This window comes from Cheilinus undulatus, linkage group 10 (assembly GCF_018320785.1).
Source record: "Cheilinus undulatus linkage group 10, ASM1832078v1, whole genome shotgun sequence".
Lineage (NCBI taxonomy): Eukaryota > Metazoa > Chordata > Actinopteri > Labriformes > Labridae > Cheilinus > Cheilinus undulatus.
In genome coordinates this window covers 8469221-8483923 of record NC_054874.1, presented here as the reverse complement: position 1 = coordinate 8483923, position 14703 = coordinate 8469221, and the positions used below count along the sequence as shown (strand labels likewise).

Here is a 14703-nt window from a genome sequence, read left to right as displayed (position 1 = left end):
TGCAGGAGCGGTCAGCGGCTGTTATCCATGTGATTGGAAATTGATTTTAAGCTGCTGTGTGAGATGAATATGCTCTTTCAGGTGAAGGATTAGACTGCAACAACAAAAAGGTTATTAAAACTCAATTAAGATCTAAATCCACATTAAACAATAGCCCTTTGGGAAGAAAAACTCATGTATATGGAAGTATTAAAAAATGGTTGGAGCTTAAAATGTGGATTTATTTATCTATTTATTTGAAATTTCCACTGTTGTTTATCTGTTTAACTTGTCATAGCTCTAAGATACATCTGATTAATATCTCTGGTTAACAATAACTTTTACCAATATAATAGATAATTTCTAAAAAGCCAAGCCTGTTTTTACCCTAACTGAATAAAGTGTTTTACAAATACTGGAAAATGACAAAACACTGGGAGTAAAACTGTCCTTGGATGGTTTTGGAGCATGAAAAGCCTGTTCAAAGTCATGCCACAGCATCTCAGTCAGATTTAAGTCATTTTGTATTTTAAGCCATTCAGAGGTGGACTTGCTGCTGCATAACCCAAGTCCTCTAGATCATGAGGTCACAAACTGATGGCCAGACATTCTTCTTCACAAACTTTATGGGACCATAATATATGGTTCCATCAGTGATGGCAAGTAGTCCAGGTCCTGAAACAGCAAAGCAGCCCCAGACCATCATACTACCACCATGTTCTTTTACTCCAGATGTAACGGGACGCACACCTTCCAAAAAGTTTCACATTTTGACTTGTCAGTTCACAGAATATTTCCCTAAAGTCCTGGGAATCATCAGGATGTTTTTTGCCAAATATGACATGAGCCTTTGTGTTGGTTTTAGTCAGCTGTGGTTTTCACTTTGGAACTCTCCCATGGATGCCATTTTAACCCAGTCCCTTTCTTATTGTTGAATCATGAACTCTGACCTTAACTGAGTCAAGTGAGGCCTGCGGGTCTTTAGATGTTGTTCTGGGTTCTTTTGTGACCTCCTAGATGAGTGGTCGATGCGCTCTTGGAGTCCTTTTGGTAGACCGGCCACGCCTGGAAAAGTTCACCACTGTTCAAAATTTTCCCCATTTGTGGGTAATGGCTCTCCCAGTGGTTTGCTGGAGTCCAAAAGCCTTACAAATGACTTGGTAACCTTTTCAAGGCTGATATATGTCAATGGCTGAATCTCAAACGTCTCCCTAAACCCTGAGTCCTCATTGACTTAACTGACTGCACTTGGAAAGTGATTGAGTGCATGAGGTTGCAAGGGCTCGAGGTGGTAGAAACAGGAATGGGACAGCCCTTTTTTGTGGACAGTTGGCATCTTGCAGAGCTTAAAACAAAGATAAAAACAAGCAGGCCAAACTTATAGACCGGTTTTCTCAGTGGATGAAGGCTGTTTTATATAATATACTTAAAGAAAAAATACTTATTTTTTTGCAACGTCCACCCCTATTTGCACCTTCCATGTTTTTTGTTTAAAATTTCGCTCTTTTCACTTTACTTTTATAGTCGTTGCTAGTGGGTATCCCCTGGAAATCCCTGTCTTGTCACAATACAATGAACTATGTGTAAATCCCTCGCGCTAAGTCTGCAGATATGCCAACTCAAGTAAGGGTGCATGAAGGGCTCAAAAAGTCAGCGAGAGATCCCTCACGCACTTTATGATTTGACAGTGGGACAACACTTAGCCCTCAAGTCAGTGAGTATGTGAGTGTTGACATTGGGATTGGGCCAATGACTTTGTTTCTTATCTGTTCTTGAATTTCTTTAGCTTTTGTTTTAAGATGTGTTTTGGGGCTTTTTAGTGTCTTTATTTGACAGAGGAGGAAGTGGATGGAGTTGGAAATGGGAGGAGAGTGGGGAGAGATACAGCTATATTCAAACCCGGGCCGCCTGCTCACATAGGTCGCACCTTAGTGCGCCAGGCCATCTGTGCGCCCCAATGTGTTGCTTTTTGAGATTTTGTAGCCTACTTCACATAGAGTCAGGACAGTTTGGGTTGCCTTTTTCCCTTAATAAATGAAACAATCCTTTAAAAACTGCAAGTTGTTTTTAATATACAGTATATACCTTTTTTTGTTATTGCTATTTTTCTCTACTTCCCTGTAGGTGTATTTTGGATTAAGTTGTTTTTTTTTTTTTAATGTGTACTTGTGTTCATGCTTGATGTACCTCTACCTTGAACATTTTTTAATTCTGTTGTGGTGCATGTTGTTACAAAAGTTGAAAAGTTCAATGAAAAGATTTCAAAATAAAGATGTATTAATTATTGATGAAGTATTAAACCACCTACTGCAGCTTGTATATTTATAAATAACACATTATGATAATCAGCTCTAATTAGAGACTACTTAGCAGTTTCACTTCCTGTTTTTGAAGCTTGTAGGATTATGCAAAAGTCGACATTTACCACAGGAAAATGTTTTATACATGATAAAAACAAGAACTACAACAACAGTATACAGCTGAATGCACTCAAAAGCCAACGCAAACCATGGCAATAATCTAACAGGATTGATTTCAATTAAGCAAGCAAAATTTAATTGTGTCACATGTGGGAAAGGCCTGCATCCATTTTTTAAGTGTGTGTGTAGCAGTGTGAGCTAGTGGTGATGGTGCATTTTCACATAGAAGTCCAGCAGACAAACAGAAGTGATTCAGGGTGATGGTGTTGCCACAGCGTGTGATGTGACATCAGAGGTGACAGAGTATGTTTGTTTTGAGCTGAACCGAGCGGGCCGTGGGGCTTGGCTTTAAACAGGCTGCGGCTTATTGTGGAGCTGTTCACTGACGTCCTGCTGGAAAGGTCAATGTGGGCCACAGGCCATGGACACAGTGGGAACACAACCCACTGACATTTACACTCTGCCTAACCCTCGCTCCTTAGATCTCATTCCAAACATACGTGCACATGTCCCGCCGCTGAGTCACAGCTGTAACTCATCACTCATTAGAACAGGACAGAGGTAATCAGGCACCTTTTGATTCTACGTTTACTAGACGAAAGACATATCATTTCAAACATGCAGCTGCTGATTTGTTCTTGCATGCGTAATTCATTTAACTCTAAATGAACTCTGAAAGCTTTACGGGCAAGCTCAGCTGGTGATATATATGAGTTTAAAGCTTCTGAGAGGAAGTCTGCCAGTTAATGGAGCCAGCATAGACAAAGTGTGTGTCTTATTTCTTTGCTAATTTATCCTTGTGCAAACAATAAATTAAATGTGATTGACCAGATTTTTTGGAAGGCTCACTTAAATTTCACCAGCCATACCCAGGCCTGATTATTGCCAGACCTACTGAATGAAAAAAAAAATCCTTTAAATAGAACCTGTCTGACAAAGTGAAGTTGGCTAAAAGATCTCAAAAAGCAACACATCATGGAGCCATCTTTAGTTTAGGTCTGTGTTCATGTTTCAACAGTAAGAAAGAGACTGGGCAAGAATGGCATCCATGGGAGAGTTCTAAGTCCAAAACCACTGCTGACCAAAAAGAACACAAAAACTCGTCTCACATTTGACTAAAAACATCCTGATGATCACCAAAATATTCTGTGGGCTGACGAGACAGAAGCTGGGATTTCATTACATCTAGACTAAAACTGACACAGCATTTTATAATAAGAACAGTGTGATGGTCTGGGGCTGCTTTGCTGCTTCAGGGCCTGGACCACTTGCCATAATTGATAGAACCATGAATTCTGGTCTGTACCAAGAACTCCTGAAGGAGAATGTCCAGCCATCAGTTCATGACCTCAAGATAAACACACTTGAGTTATGCAGCAGGACAAGGATCCTTTGGAATTTTTCTAAAAAAACACAAAATGAAGGTTTTTAGTGGCCTGGTTGAGGTCTGGACTTAAATCTGATTGAGATGCTGTGGTATACCTTAAACAGGTCGTTCATACTTGCAAACCCTGGCTGAATTAAAACGATTCTGCAAAGAAGAGTGGGACAATGTTCCTCATTGCCAGTAACCGCAAATGCTAACTTTCAGCTGTTGCCGCCAAGGATGGCACAACAGGTTATTACATTTAGGGGGCAATGACTTTTTAACAGGCCAGGTAGGTCTGGATGGCTTTTTCCTTTAATAAATGAAGAGATTTTTAAATACTGCATTTTGTATTTTTTTCTGGTTATTTTTGACTTATATTAAAATTTGTTCAAGTGTGAAAAATACCCCCAAAAAAATAAAAATCAGGAAGAATGTGAATACTTTTTCACAGCACAGTTACCATATGAGGAAACAGTTTTTAAAAAAACGGCTCATTTTTCAACAAAATTTTAAACATGTTTGTGTGACAGCGCTCATTTTGGTTGTGTGGTGTGATAAAGGCGGGCATACTCCCCTCCCCCCTAACTGTGACCCTGACGACCCCTACAGCTGAGCGGTCAGCTCCAATCGATTCACACCCCCCTGGATTCAGTTTTGCTGTGAAGATTGGTGCTATGATAAATAATAACTACCCACCTCCTCACTGCCAGTGAATATCAATGAGGAAGAGGATCTCATCATATAAAAAAGTGACAAATCAATATGTATTCACCTAATAAATAAATAAATAAGCCAGCTCTGTAGCCAGAGGAGACTGGGAGTAAAGAATGAGCTTTTACCAGTAATAAATCAGCGTTTAATAATAACGATTAGGCACGTGGACGAGGATTTAGCTGTCTTCATGATCAAAGAATGGCGGTATCTTTTTGGACAAGTGGAAAAAATAACGTTTGTTCTGAAGTCACGGCTGTGGTTAAAAATAGTAGGGTTTAAAAATAAATGAAGATAGAATAATGATACTAAACACCGGATGAAAAATGAAACATCTGCCTACACTGACAGAGCCTTAAATGTGGAGCTATTGGTTTATTTCTCTGTCTGTCAAAATATCAATAATGCTGTCCCTCCAAGCAAAATGATCCATCATGCTTTCTTGTCATACGGTGTTGTTATGGCAGTAGAAGCATTTGAGCATCAATGTTAGGCTGTGTCCAATTCACCTTAAAAAGACAATAAAGTATAAGTGGAAGAAGCCTGTCTTTGATAAATGATACACATAAAAGTAGAGAGGTTAGTATAGTTTGATTTCACTAAAACCTGAGTGAATTATTTCTTTTTGATCCATTATTACAGATTTACAGTGTTTTATCAGTTGTTCATGGGGCTATTATTAGACTTTTATTCCTGAAAGGGCACTGAATTGTTGGTTTATTTTCATTTAATGTGCTAATATTACTATACAGCATGAAACTTTTCATGTTGTAATATTATTCCAACTTTTTTTTCTAAGTGACTGCATATTCTATATACCACATTTAAATGTGACAGATCTTACTCCTTTTCCACCTTTAAGCAGTCCTCTTTGTCTAAATGTGCTGTGCTTTGGTCAAAATAAAGCACCAGATGAGCCTGCTGACCCTGTATAAACCAGCTCTTAATGGCCTTTCTCAGAATGCCCCCCTTTGGTGTGTCTTTCAATGAAAATGAACCCCTTCTCACTCAGTCCCTCTCTCCCTTGGCTGTGCCCACAGGAGCACAGCTGCCTCTGTGGCTGTGGGTGGAGATCCCAAGTGAGGGGGAGGTTTGACTCAGTGAGAGGTCCCAGTGAGAAATTATTCTGAACAGACTGTCAGATTTCATGTTTTAAGATGGTGGACCGTAAACAAAAGTGTGGGTTGACTTATTTCAGTACAATGCAATATAATACATTCATACGCATTACCATAGGATACAATACCATACCAAATCATACGATACAGAACAATTAAATATGATGCAATACTATACAGTGTGATACGAAACCATATGATGTGATATGATGCAACACGATGTGATCCTATGTATACCATCGTATGATATGGTATAGCACCATATCATTTCATACGACACAGAACCCTGTGATATGATATGATGGGATAAGATGCCAAACATCATGATGTGAAACACTATGATATTTTACAATACTCTACGCTACTGTACATTACGGAACGATAGGATACGATATGACACAATACAGCATCATACAGAATGTTGCAATATGAAGCAGTAAAGAACAATACATTATGACACAATGCTATATGATAAGAGACCATACAATAGATTACAATACAGTGTGATGCGATACAATAAAATACAATATGTTGCGATATGATATGTGCAATATTACACACATATGTACACTTATGTATACTATCTGGTGCAACAGTACATGCATATACACATCTGTAAATGCAAATTATGTGCAATAGGGCTATGTGTAATAATATTAGCCCTTTAAATAACCAGGCCAAGAGCAATTGTGCAATTTCCTTAAGCACACTCATGATCATGTGCAATACATCAGCACACTTGCACTCTGGCACTACAGCACTTTACCATCTGCCTTACGCACTTTAACTACAATGCTCACTTTACCTGGTCAGTCCTCCTGTCTCAAATATTTAACACTGGAGAGACCTTTAATCAGCTCCATTTCAGTTAAATTTCCTCTATCACTGCAGAAAAGAGAAAGCAGGTCTCAGAGTAAAATGTGTTATTTGTTAAACCTATAATGATCTTGTTTCAGTTAACGCCATGAGCTGAAACAAACCTAATAGGCTCAGTGAGCTTTAGACGTCTCAGAAAGATTTGAGCATGTGAAGAAAGTTTGAAAGGAGTCCCGTTTCCTCTAAAAATAGCAACTATATAGATCCTGTAACAGTCAACCTGCAGGTCTTTTTTCCTCTGCTGCCACTGAGTGCAAACGGACCTGCAGGGCTGAGAAATGTGACTTTAAACCTGCGGAAAAGAGGACTGGGATTGGATTGGGCTGTCTGGATGACCACTGATTAAATACACTAAAAATCTAAATTGATATATTGATCTCAGAGTGGACTAAGAGAGCCTGAAACCAGCTGGATTTTTGCCTTTAAGAGTTGCTCAGTCACTGTTTGAAACCAGAGGGGCGAATCAAGACAAATCAAAGTGAAGGATGAGGTTTGACTTTTAAACTTCATCTCTGCAGCATTAAAAGGTAAGGACGACACACTCTAGAAGCATTAGAGTCTACTTTATTTTACAACAAACAGAATGCTGGGCGTAGAGCTCCCATTATTACTCAGTGAAGATGTCAGCGTTTACTACAACTCCTAAAAAATTATGGATACCACTTCCCTGTAGTGTGGCCTCAGGCAGGGTCAGATCTCTCAGTTTTGTTGATGGAAAGCTGATTTAGAGTCATGTTATATGAAATCTCCTCATGTTATCTTCAGAGAAATCTGCTGCTGAAATTAACAACCATGTCTTAGAGGGAGTCTTTCAAATTAAAACTGTTTAAATGCAAATTGCATTTTATTTTAGTGAGAAGTTGATTTTATTTTTCTTATTTGGTATATTATTGCTCTAATGTAGTATTTTTCATTGTTTTATCAAGCATGTTTTCTACCTTGTTTAATTATTTGGAATTTGATTGAAGCTATTGTTCACTTTTGTTTGCACTTTAGGTGGCATATGTTGAATGAAAGCTGCTGTATACTGTATTTACAGATGAATTTCATGATAACTTTAAGCTGATGAAAGCCAGTTGACACCAGTGATTTTGGAGATAAATACTGGGCTGATAGATGAAAACTTCATACATGTGTGAGTTTATAGTGAGCATTGGAGGTTGTAAAACAGTGGAATCTGTGCTATGTTTTAAACTGCGCTCAGTCTGGAACCTTCCGTTAACGTTATGTAATATACAGTCCTGTAAATAAGAACAATAAAGTAGAGCGAACGTCACATTTTTCCTTAAAGATTCTAACGTGTCAGCTCTGTTTCAGCTATCAGTGCAAGTGGAGCTTGACACTTTTATAATGCTTCTATTTATTGTCTTTTATTGTGTTTTTACTGCCCATTTCATTCAGATTTGTTTTTGCATTCTATCATAATACAACAATGTATACTCTGTATATTGTGTTAATTTCATTTGGCACTTAGTTCAGCTGAGGCTGCTCTAAATAAATACACTGCAAATATAAGCAAGTGAAACCAGAGCATTGTTTCAGGGGTTAAAGGCAGCCTTAGTTGTTCTACAGCATGTGCTGCATGACAGTGTAAAAGGAGATTTATTTTTGTAAAGTTTTATTTTATCATTTTTCTTTTTACCATGTAAGGTAATTAACAGTATTTGATGTAAGGGTAAATTTGAATTACATTCATTGTTTGAGGTTAAAATTATATATTTAAAAGGGTACTGGTTTATATGGTACACTTTCCCTTGTGGTTACAGCTAGAGTGATACAGCTTAAAGACATGTAGTGAGGTGACGGCATCGCTCCTGTGGACATGAGAGAAAAAGTTTGTCATTCTATGCAAAAGTGAGTCATTGAAGTGTTCAAGAAGAAATACACCAGTTGTCCCCGTGCTCTTTGCTCACCCACAGCCTCAAGACACAGTAACTTGCAAAGTTACAACTGCTACAGCAGGAATGACAGCGGGTGCTCAGGCTGAGACAGAAATATCAAAAATACTATCAAATATTCAAGCTGTCAAATGGTTAAAAATCTTTTTGTGATTCATCTTTGGATTTCTGTAGTTAATCCCAGTTAATCTCCCCTTTATGCCCCATTTAAAAGTCCATTGTGTTGCCTTTTTTATGTTTTCACTTTGGATTTTTGTGCTGTGTTAAACTCAGCTGATTTATGGATACTGACCTGCTTTTATTTTGGAAGAAAATAAGGAACTTTGGGCAGATCAAGGATTATGAACATGAACTTAATCATAGCAATAAGAACTTGTTATGGATTAAAAAAGAATAAAAAAAGGAAATTGTAAAATGGTACGGTTGATAACTAACCTGGTACACCAGATGGATGCGTGAAACACGTCCATCTGGGAAACCACTAATACACAGTGCTTAAGAAAGGGCAGAGCCTTTGAAAAAAACTCAGAGGGTGATTGGATGAAAGATCTGTCTGTCACATCTTTACAGGCCAATCAGAGCAACAAAACAAGTGATGTAGTCGCCAGCGAACTGCGCCTGCACCTCTACCAAAGGAGTAAACTCCATTAGAGCTGCATAACGTGAATTATGGCGACTGTAGACATGTCAGTACACGACTTTTGTCATTTCTGAAAAGAAAACAACTCACTGCTGTTCTTTGGTCTTCTTTTAATGAAGAAATGTCACCAAGTTCTGATAAAACTGGCACTTTAGCAGCTTCCACGCTAATGTCCGCCATTATTGCACCAGTCTCTTGCGTACGTCACGACTCCACCGTGCCTGAAAGCGCTGCACCTCGTCACTGCTTAGTCCTGTCACTTTCTAACCGGGGCCAAACTGTTCAGACGGGAGCTTTGCAAGATGGATTCGCCAGTGAGAAACACGGAAACAGGCGTATCCATCTGCTTTGCAAGGTTAATCTAAACACAAAGTGTAGATGAATTTAGACTTGTCCACTGAGGTGTCTGTGAATTTTAAAGTGTAATGAGTTAGTAAGACACAGTGGCGGACTTATTTGACATCACTGTGGCTGCAGGGAGACGCTGCAGTGACTTTGCCAAAGTGTGCTGAAAGGGACAATAAAGCATGCAAATTTAAAAAATGAATGCACTAATTATGGACTTTTGTTAAAAGTGATTGGTGCTTTCCTACAACACAGTAATTGTCTGAAAAGTCTGTTGAAGTTTAGGTAATTTGGTTGAAATGTTGAAAAAATTGCTCTTTGGATATTTTGAGGAATGTAATTGAAAATTTTAAAGTATTTTCACAGTAATGCAATCAACATTTTTGTTTATTTTGGAGAGTTAACTGGAAGTTTTTGTTTTTTCAAATTTGCTTTGAATTTATTTTGGCACTTTCAGAGGGATTTGGAAATTTGTTTGCCTATTTGAGGATTTTTAAATATTTGGGGGCATTTTATGGATATTTGGGAAATGTTTTTGTAATTTGGGGAATTTGAAAATTGGGGGAGATTGTCTTTAAAATTTGAAATAGTTGTGAAAATTTATAGGATTTTTTCTTTGAGTGAATTGGATATTGGAATTTTATGGGAATGCACTCAAAAAATATTTGGGAATTTGCTCAGAATTTTTAGGGTCCATTAGTTTTAGTGTTTGGGACTTGCTTGAAATTTTTCATGAAATTAAATGTCATTTTTATTCGACTGTTTAGGTTTTTCACTTAAACTTTGGGGATGTTGAAATCTTGGGGTACTCTTTATGGGGTGCTTTAAGAATAAGTTCAAGACTTTTCACAGAAATTTGAAATAATTTCTTTAACAATTTCAGGGAATGTGTGTGGAATTTCCAAGAAATTCCTTTCCAAGGACAAGACTCATCTTTTGACTTATGAAGTCCTATATCAAATCCAATAGAATAACATAAACACAGCTTTAGGATTTAATGTGGCAACATTCAGCAGTACAAGAACTGCATAAAAGCCTACTTATACACAGTTTAACACAGCAAGAAATAAGGCGTAATTTATTTTAGTTTTGTGGCTGTGCAATATTATGAGCAAAATATAGGAATCAGCAGATAGGAGCATTTGGCTGATATTTACCACTGATATAACAGGGTTGGAGAGAATGAATGAAGAATGCTTCAGTATAGCAGATCAGACATTAAGTTTGTCAAGATTCAAGCAGAACACACAGACCAATGTCAGCTGAAGTTCATCTTTGTTCATCCTCATTCCTCAGATTTTAACATGAGTTTTAAGGACTGAAATTTAAGGTCTAAAGCAGAGCTAATTTAAAGTTTTGCACTGAGATTAATATGTTTTAGCTCAGTGCTGTCCTGCAAACCTGTTGTTTATTTGGAATCACTTAAAGATAAGCTCCATTGTTAAAATGCTTTTTGCATACAGTGTACATGTAATTCAAATGAATTATTAATTACTTTTTCTCCATTTCTGAGTGTCTACATTTGAAAATGGATACATCTATAATATATTTCAGAATCAAATTGTTGTGTTGTTTTATGCCTGTTTCAAATAGGCTTCACAATAAGAGGATCAGGTCCATTCTATTACAAGGGACACTTGATGTTCACTACAATAATAACAGAGTGGATCTTTGCATATTATAGTGTATCGGCTAAAATGATTTTAGAAAAACTGGCATAATTCCAGTATTCTGTTTCCATTTAAGACAGTGCTCCCTAAAGTATGAGCTGCAGCTCTGTGGTGGGCCCTGGAGGTACTGCAGGTGGACTGTGAGAGGCTATTTACAACAAATAAAAACCATGAGCATCATTTTAAAAACTGAAATCACTTTTGAATTATTATAAAATACTCAATTATGCATTTGCATGTTTTAACTTACATGTCCTTTTCTAATTGTTTATTTTGTCTGATGTGCAGAGCTGGTGTCACAGTAGGAGGGAGGGAGTCCACCCAGCCTCCATATGATATATCAAAATACTTCTCATGCCAAGGTTTAGACTTGCACAACTCTATGAATTTAATCAAACATGTCAGTGGTGAAATCAGGACCCACTCTCTCTGGGCATGTCCAGAGATAAGACAATTATGGAGCAGGATCTTTGAGACTTTTTCGTACATATGTAAGAAGACCATTGGACTGGAACCCCAGCTGGTGATATTTTAGAGACCTGGGTCTCTCACAGGCTCAATCCTGTGCTTCTGCATTCTCATCACTACTTGTAGACATCACATCTTGTTTAACTGGAAGTCTAACTTGCCACCTCTGTAGAGTTGCAGGGTCAGTGATGTCATGGCTCAGTTGAAGCTGGAAATATGGCAGCCATTCCTGGACAAAAATAATAATATGTACAATATAATTAATTGCCTTATATTTCTTCTATTTTATATTTCACACTTATTGTAATTATTTCTTTCTTAATGTGCAACTTTTTTCCCTTCTTTTGTTGACCAGTCTTCGGGGAGGGGGTGGTTGCAATATTTTCATTCACTCATTCTCTGATTAGGAGAATTTATCAGCACCTTTGGAGACACAACAGAGTTTGTGGTGTTGTAGGGTACAATTAAAGAGATACTGGAAACGGAAATATTGATGACTGTGCAGATGCCAGATCAAAATATGCCACTGATTGAACTCTGCAAAGGGTTTCCTAGTGTCACTGCTGTCTAACACAGGGGTTCTCAACCTTTTCAGCCTGCGACCCCCAAAATAAAGGTGCCAGAGACCAGGGACCCCCACTGTACCTGAAGGTGGTTGAACACAGCCATGCACATTCAAGAACAGTCATATGCAGACAAGGCCGCACATAAGTGGGGATGAATGGGAGCGCTTTCTGGCGCCCAGCCGAACTTGGGGCCAGCAAAATCATGGTCAATTGTAAAGTTAAGCTGTGGTATTTTATACTTTACCTGAATACTAACCACTCTTATCAAAGAAGCAAATTTTAATTCATTTGTGTAGTAAGCAGCCCTCTTAAAAATGTAAATTCTTTTGTTAGAGACAGAATTAAAATATGTTAAAAATAGCTAAAATGGGTTAATGATGGCAAAAAATGGTGGGAAAGGTGGTGACATTAGATTTTAAAAGTAGCAAAATAGGTTAGAAATGCCAAAAATTAGATAATAGTGGCAAAAAATAACTAAAAAATTGCAAAAATGGGTTAAAGTGGCAAAAACTGGCATATTAAGTTGTAAAAGGGGATGTGAAAGTGGCTGAAATGGCGTTAAAGAGGCAAAATAGGTTGAAATTTTGTAAAATGGTATGAAAAATGACATAAACTGGCAAAAAAGAGTTAGCTGAGGCAGAAATAGTCCGAAACTGGCAAAAATGGGAATATCAAATTGTGAAATGTGGCTTAAAAAGTGGTTTAAGGGGGTTAATAGTGGCAATAATGTGTCAACAGAGCCAACAGTAGGCAGAGAGTTGCAAGATTTGGTTTAGATGTGGCAAAAACACACAGAAAAAAAGTGGTGGAAAGAGTTTGAAATGGACAAAAAATGGGTTTTGAGTTGCAAAATGTGTTAAAATTGGTGGGAAAAGTGATGAAAAGGGGTTATAATTTGGCAAAATTGGTGTAAAGTTGCAACAGTGTAATTCAACAATGTTCTTAGTTTTTTTTAAGGCATCTGGAGACCCCTTCTCAGTGCCTCGCGACCCCCAATAGGGTCCCAAACCCAATGTTGAGAACCCCTGGTCTTACACATTGCAATTCTTACAATTTCGACTTAAAAGCTTTGGGTCTTATGGTGTGGTTGTGCAAAGGTTTGGTGTGCCCCAGAAGTTTTTTTAAGGTTTTGAAGTGGGCCATGACAGTCAGGTTTGGGAAAGGCTGCCTTAAAGCATTATAACTGCAAGATGAGGTGTCTTGCATTGCAGTCAAGCAGTCCCACTTGTCACTCTAAACTTTGCAGCCCATGTAAAGTTTGCAGTCAGCACTAAGTGAGGACTATTGGATGATGCATTTTCATCTCCAGACTGAACCATGTTGGTGAGATCAGCTCAACTTTATACCACATGCAACAGATACCTTGGCTGTTGCAGAGTGAGCCTTTGCAGGTTATAGCCCATCCTGATGGAGTAAGTGGTTTTAAATGCAAATTCTGTGCGTTTTCCCTTTAAAACTGCCCACTAAATCTCTGTTATGAACCAGTAAAATCAATCCCTCTATGATTTATGTCCCACACTTTAATCCTGCAGCCAGCCGTTTTTGCAAATGTCACCTCCTCATGCATTAAAAAAATCCCAGAAACCCCCTCAGATCACAGAAGAAGAAAATGCGCAGGCTGCATGTGAATGGGATGACGCATAGCTCTGCAAAGGCAACTGAATGAGAGCAACAGCAAGATGGAGAGCACCATGCAGCAGCACCTCCTGCTTTAAATCTCCAGCGCATCGACGGGCTGCAGCTGCACACACACACACTCTCACGCAGACACACACTGACGGATGGAGCTCGTTTTCATCTCGGCGTTGACACAGAAGGCAGAAAAACAAATGTGCACGGTGTGAATGTGCGCTGGAACTGGAGGGGGGAAGCGCTCTCACGTTGTGTATCCTGTTGATCCTGCCGAGCGTTTAAGAGGAGCACACAGCTCGTCAGGAGGAGGACAAGCTGCTCGAACGAGCTCCACTGGATGGCTTTTCTCCCGGGGTTTATGTGAACACAGGACGGATCAGGGGGTTTTTGTATGACCTCTGGTTTTGTTTCGGTTCCGCGCTGATTGGACACGTTTGGAGAAGAAAGCTGCTCTCCATTTTCCAGCCTCTTCTTTTTCCACAGAAGAAGGAGAAGCAGGTCGTGATTTTTTTGTATGCAACATAACGGGATTCATGGTGGGAGCGTTTCCTTTCATCAATGTGCATTGATGTAGCAGAAAACGTGGAGGAGATAAGGTAGGTTAACGCGTAAAACCCCTGAAGAGGCACACTGGCTGCCTCTTGGTGTTTACAGAGCCATATGGGGCTCTTTGTCATGTGCTCAGTGGGCAACAGTAGTTGGATGTCCAATTGATAAACACCTTCCCGAGCAGCTCCATTGTCTCGTTCCGTGGCCCTACTTTGACTCCAGCTTGTTATTATGATGCTGATGAATCTCTCTCTCTTTGCAGAACCCTTATCTCAGCACCTGGAACCCTTGCTAAGGATTTCATTGAGGACAGTCTGCAATTAAAGGGATTTCGATTCTTGTCTAAATCGGGATTTACACATCCAAACTGGGATCTATGAGTGGAAAAGTGGCGAAGCCTAAAGAAGACAAGGATGCTTCCAAGGGTAAGAAGAAAGCTTTCGCTTTGCTCTGCTTTAACCC

General features: G+C 38.8%; 1 protein-coding gene across 3 annotated transcripts in view; it reads left to right on the top strand.

The window, feature by feature from the left end:
- Positions 1-6730: 6730 nt before the first annotated feature.
- The window catches only part of fgf13a (fibroblast growth factor 13a), a 199274-nt gene continuing 191301 nt past the window's right edge, over positions 6731-14703 (top strand). Inside the window, exons 1-2 of one of the 3 annotated variants that reach the window (XM_041796886.1) lie at positions 6731-7000; positions 14504-14666. In XM_041796886.1, the coding sequence (XP_041652820.1) occupies positions 14618-14666 (49 nt within the window). In that variant the 5' untranslated portion in view covers positions 6731-7000; positions 14504-14617. Of the gene's footprint in view, positions 7001-13848; positions 14289-14503; positions 14667-14703 lie in introns of those variants that run through there. The other 2 variants (XM_041796887.1, XM_041796889.1) reach the window with 2 other exon arrangements.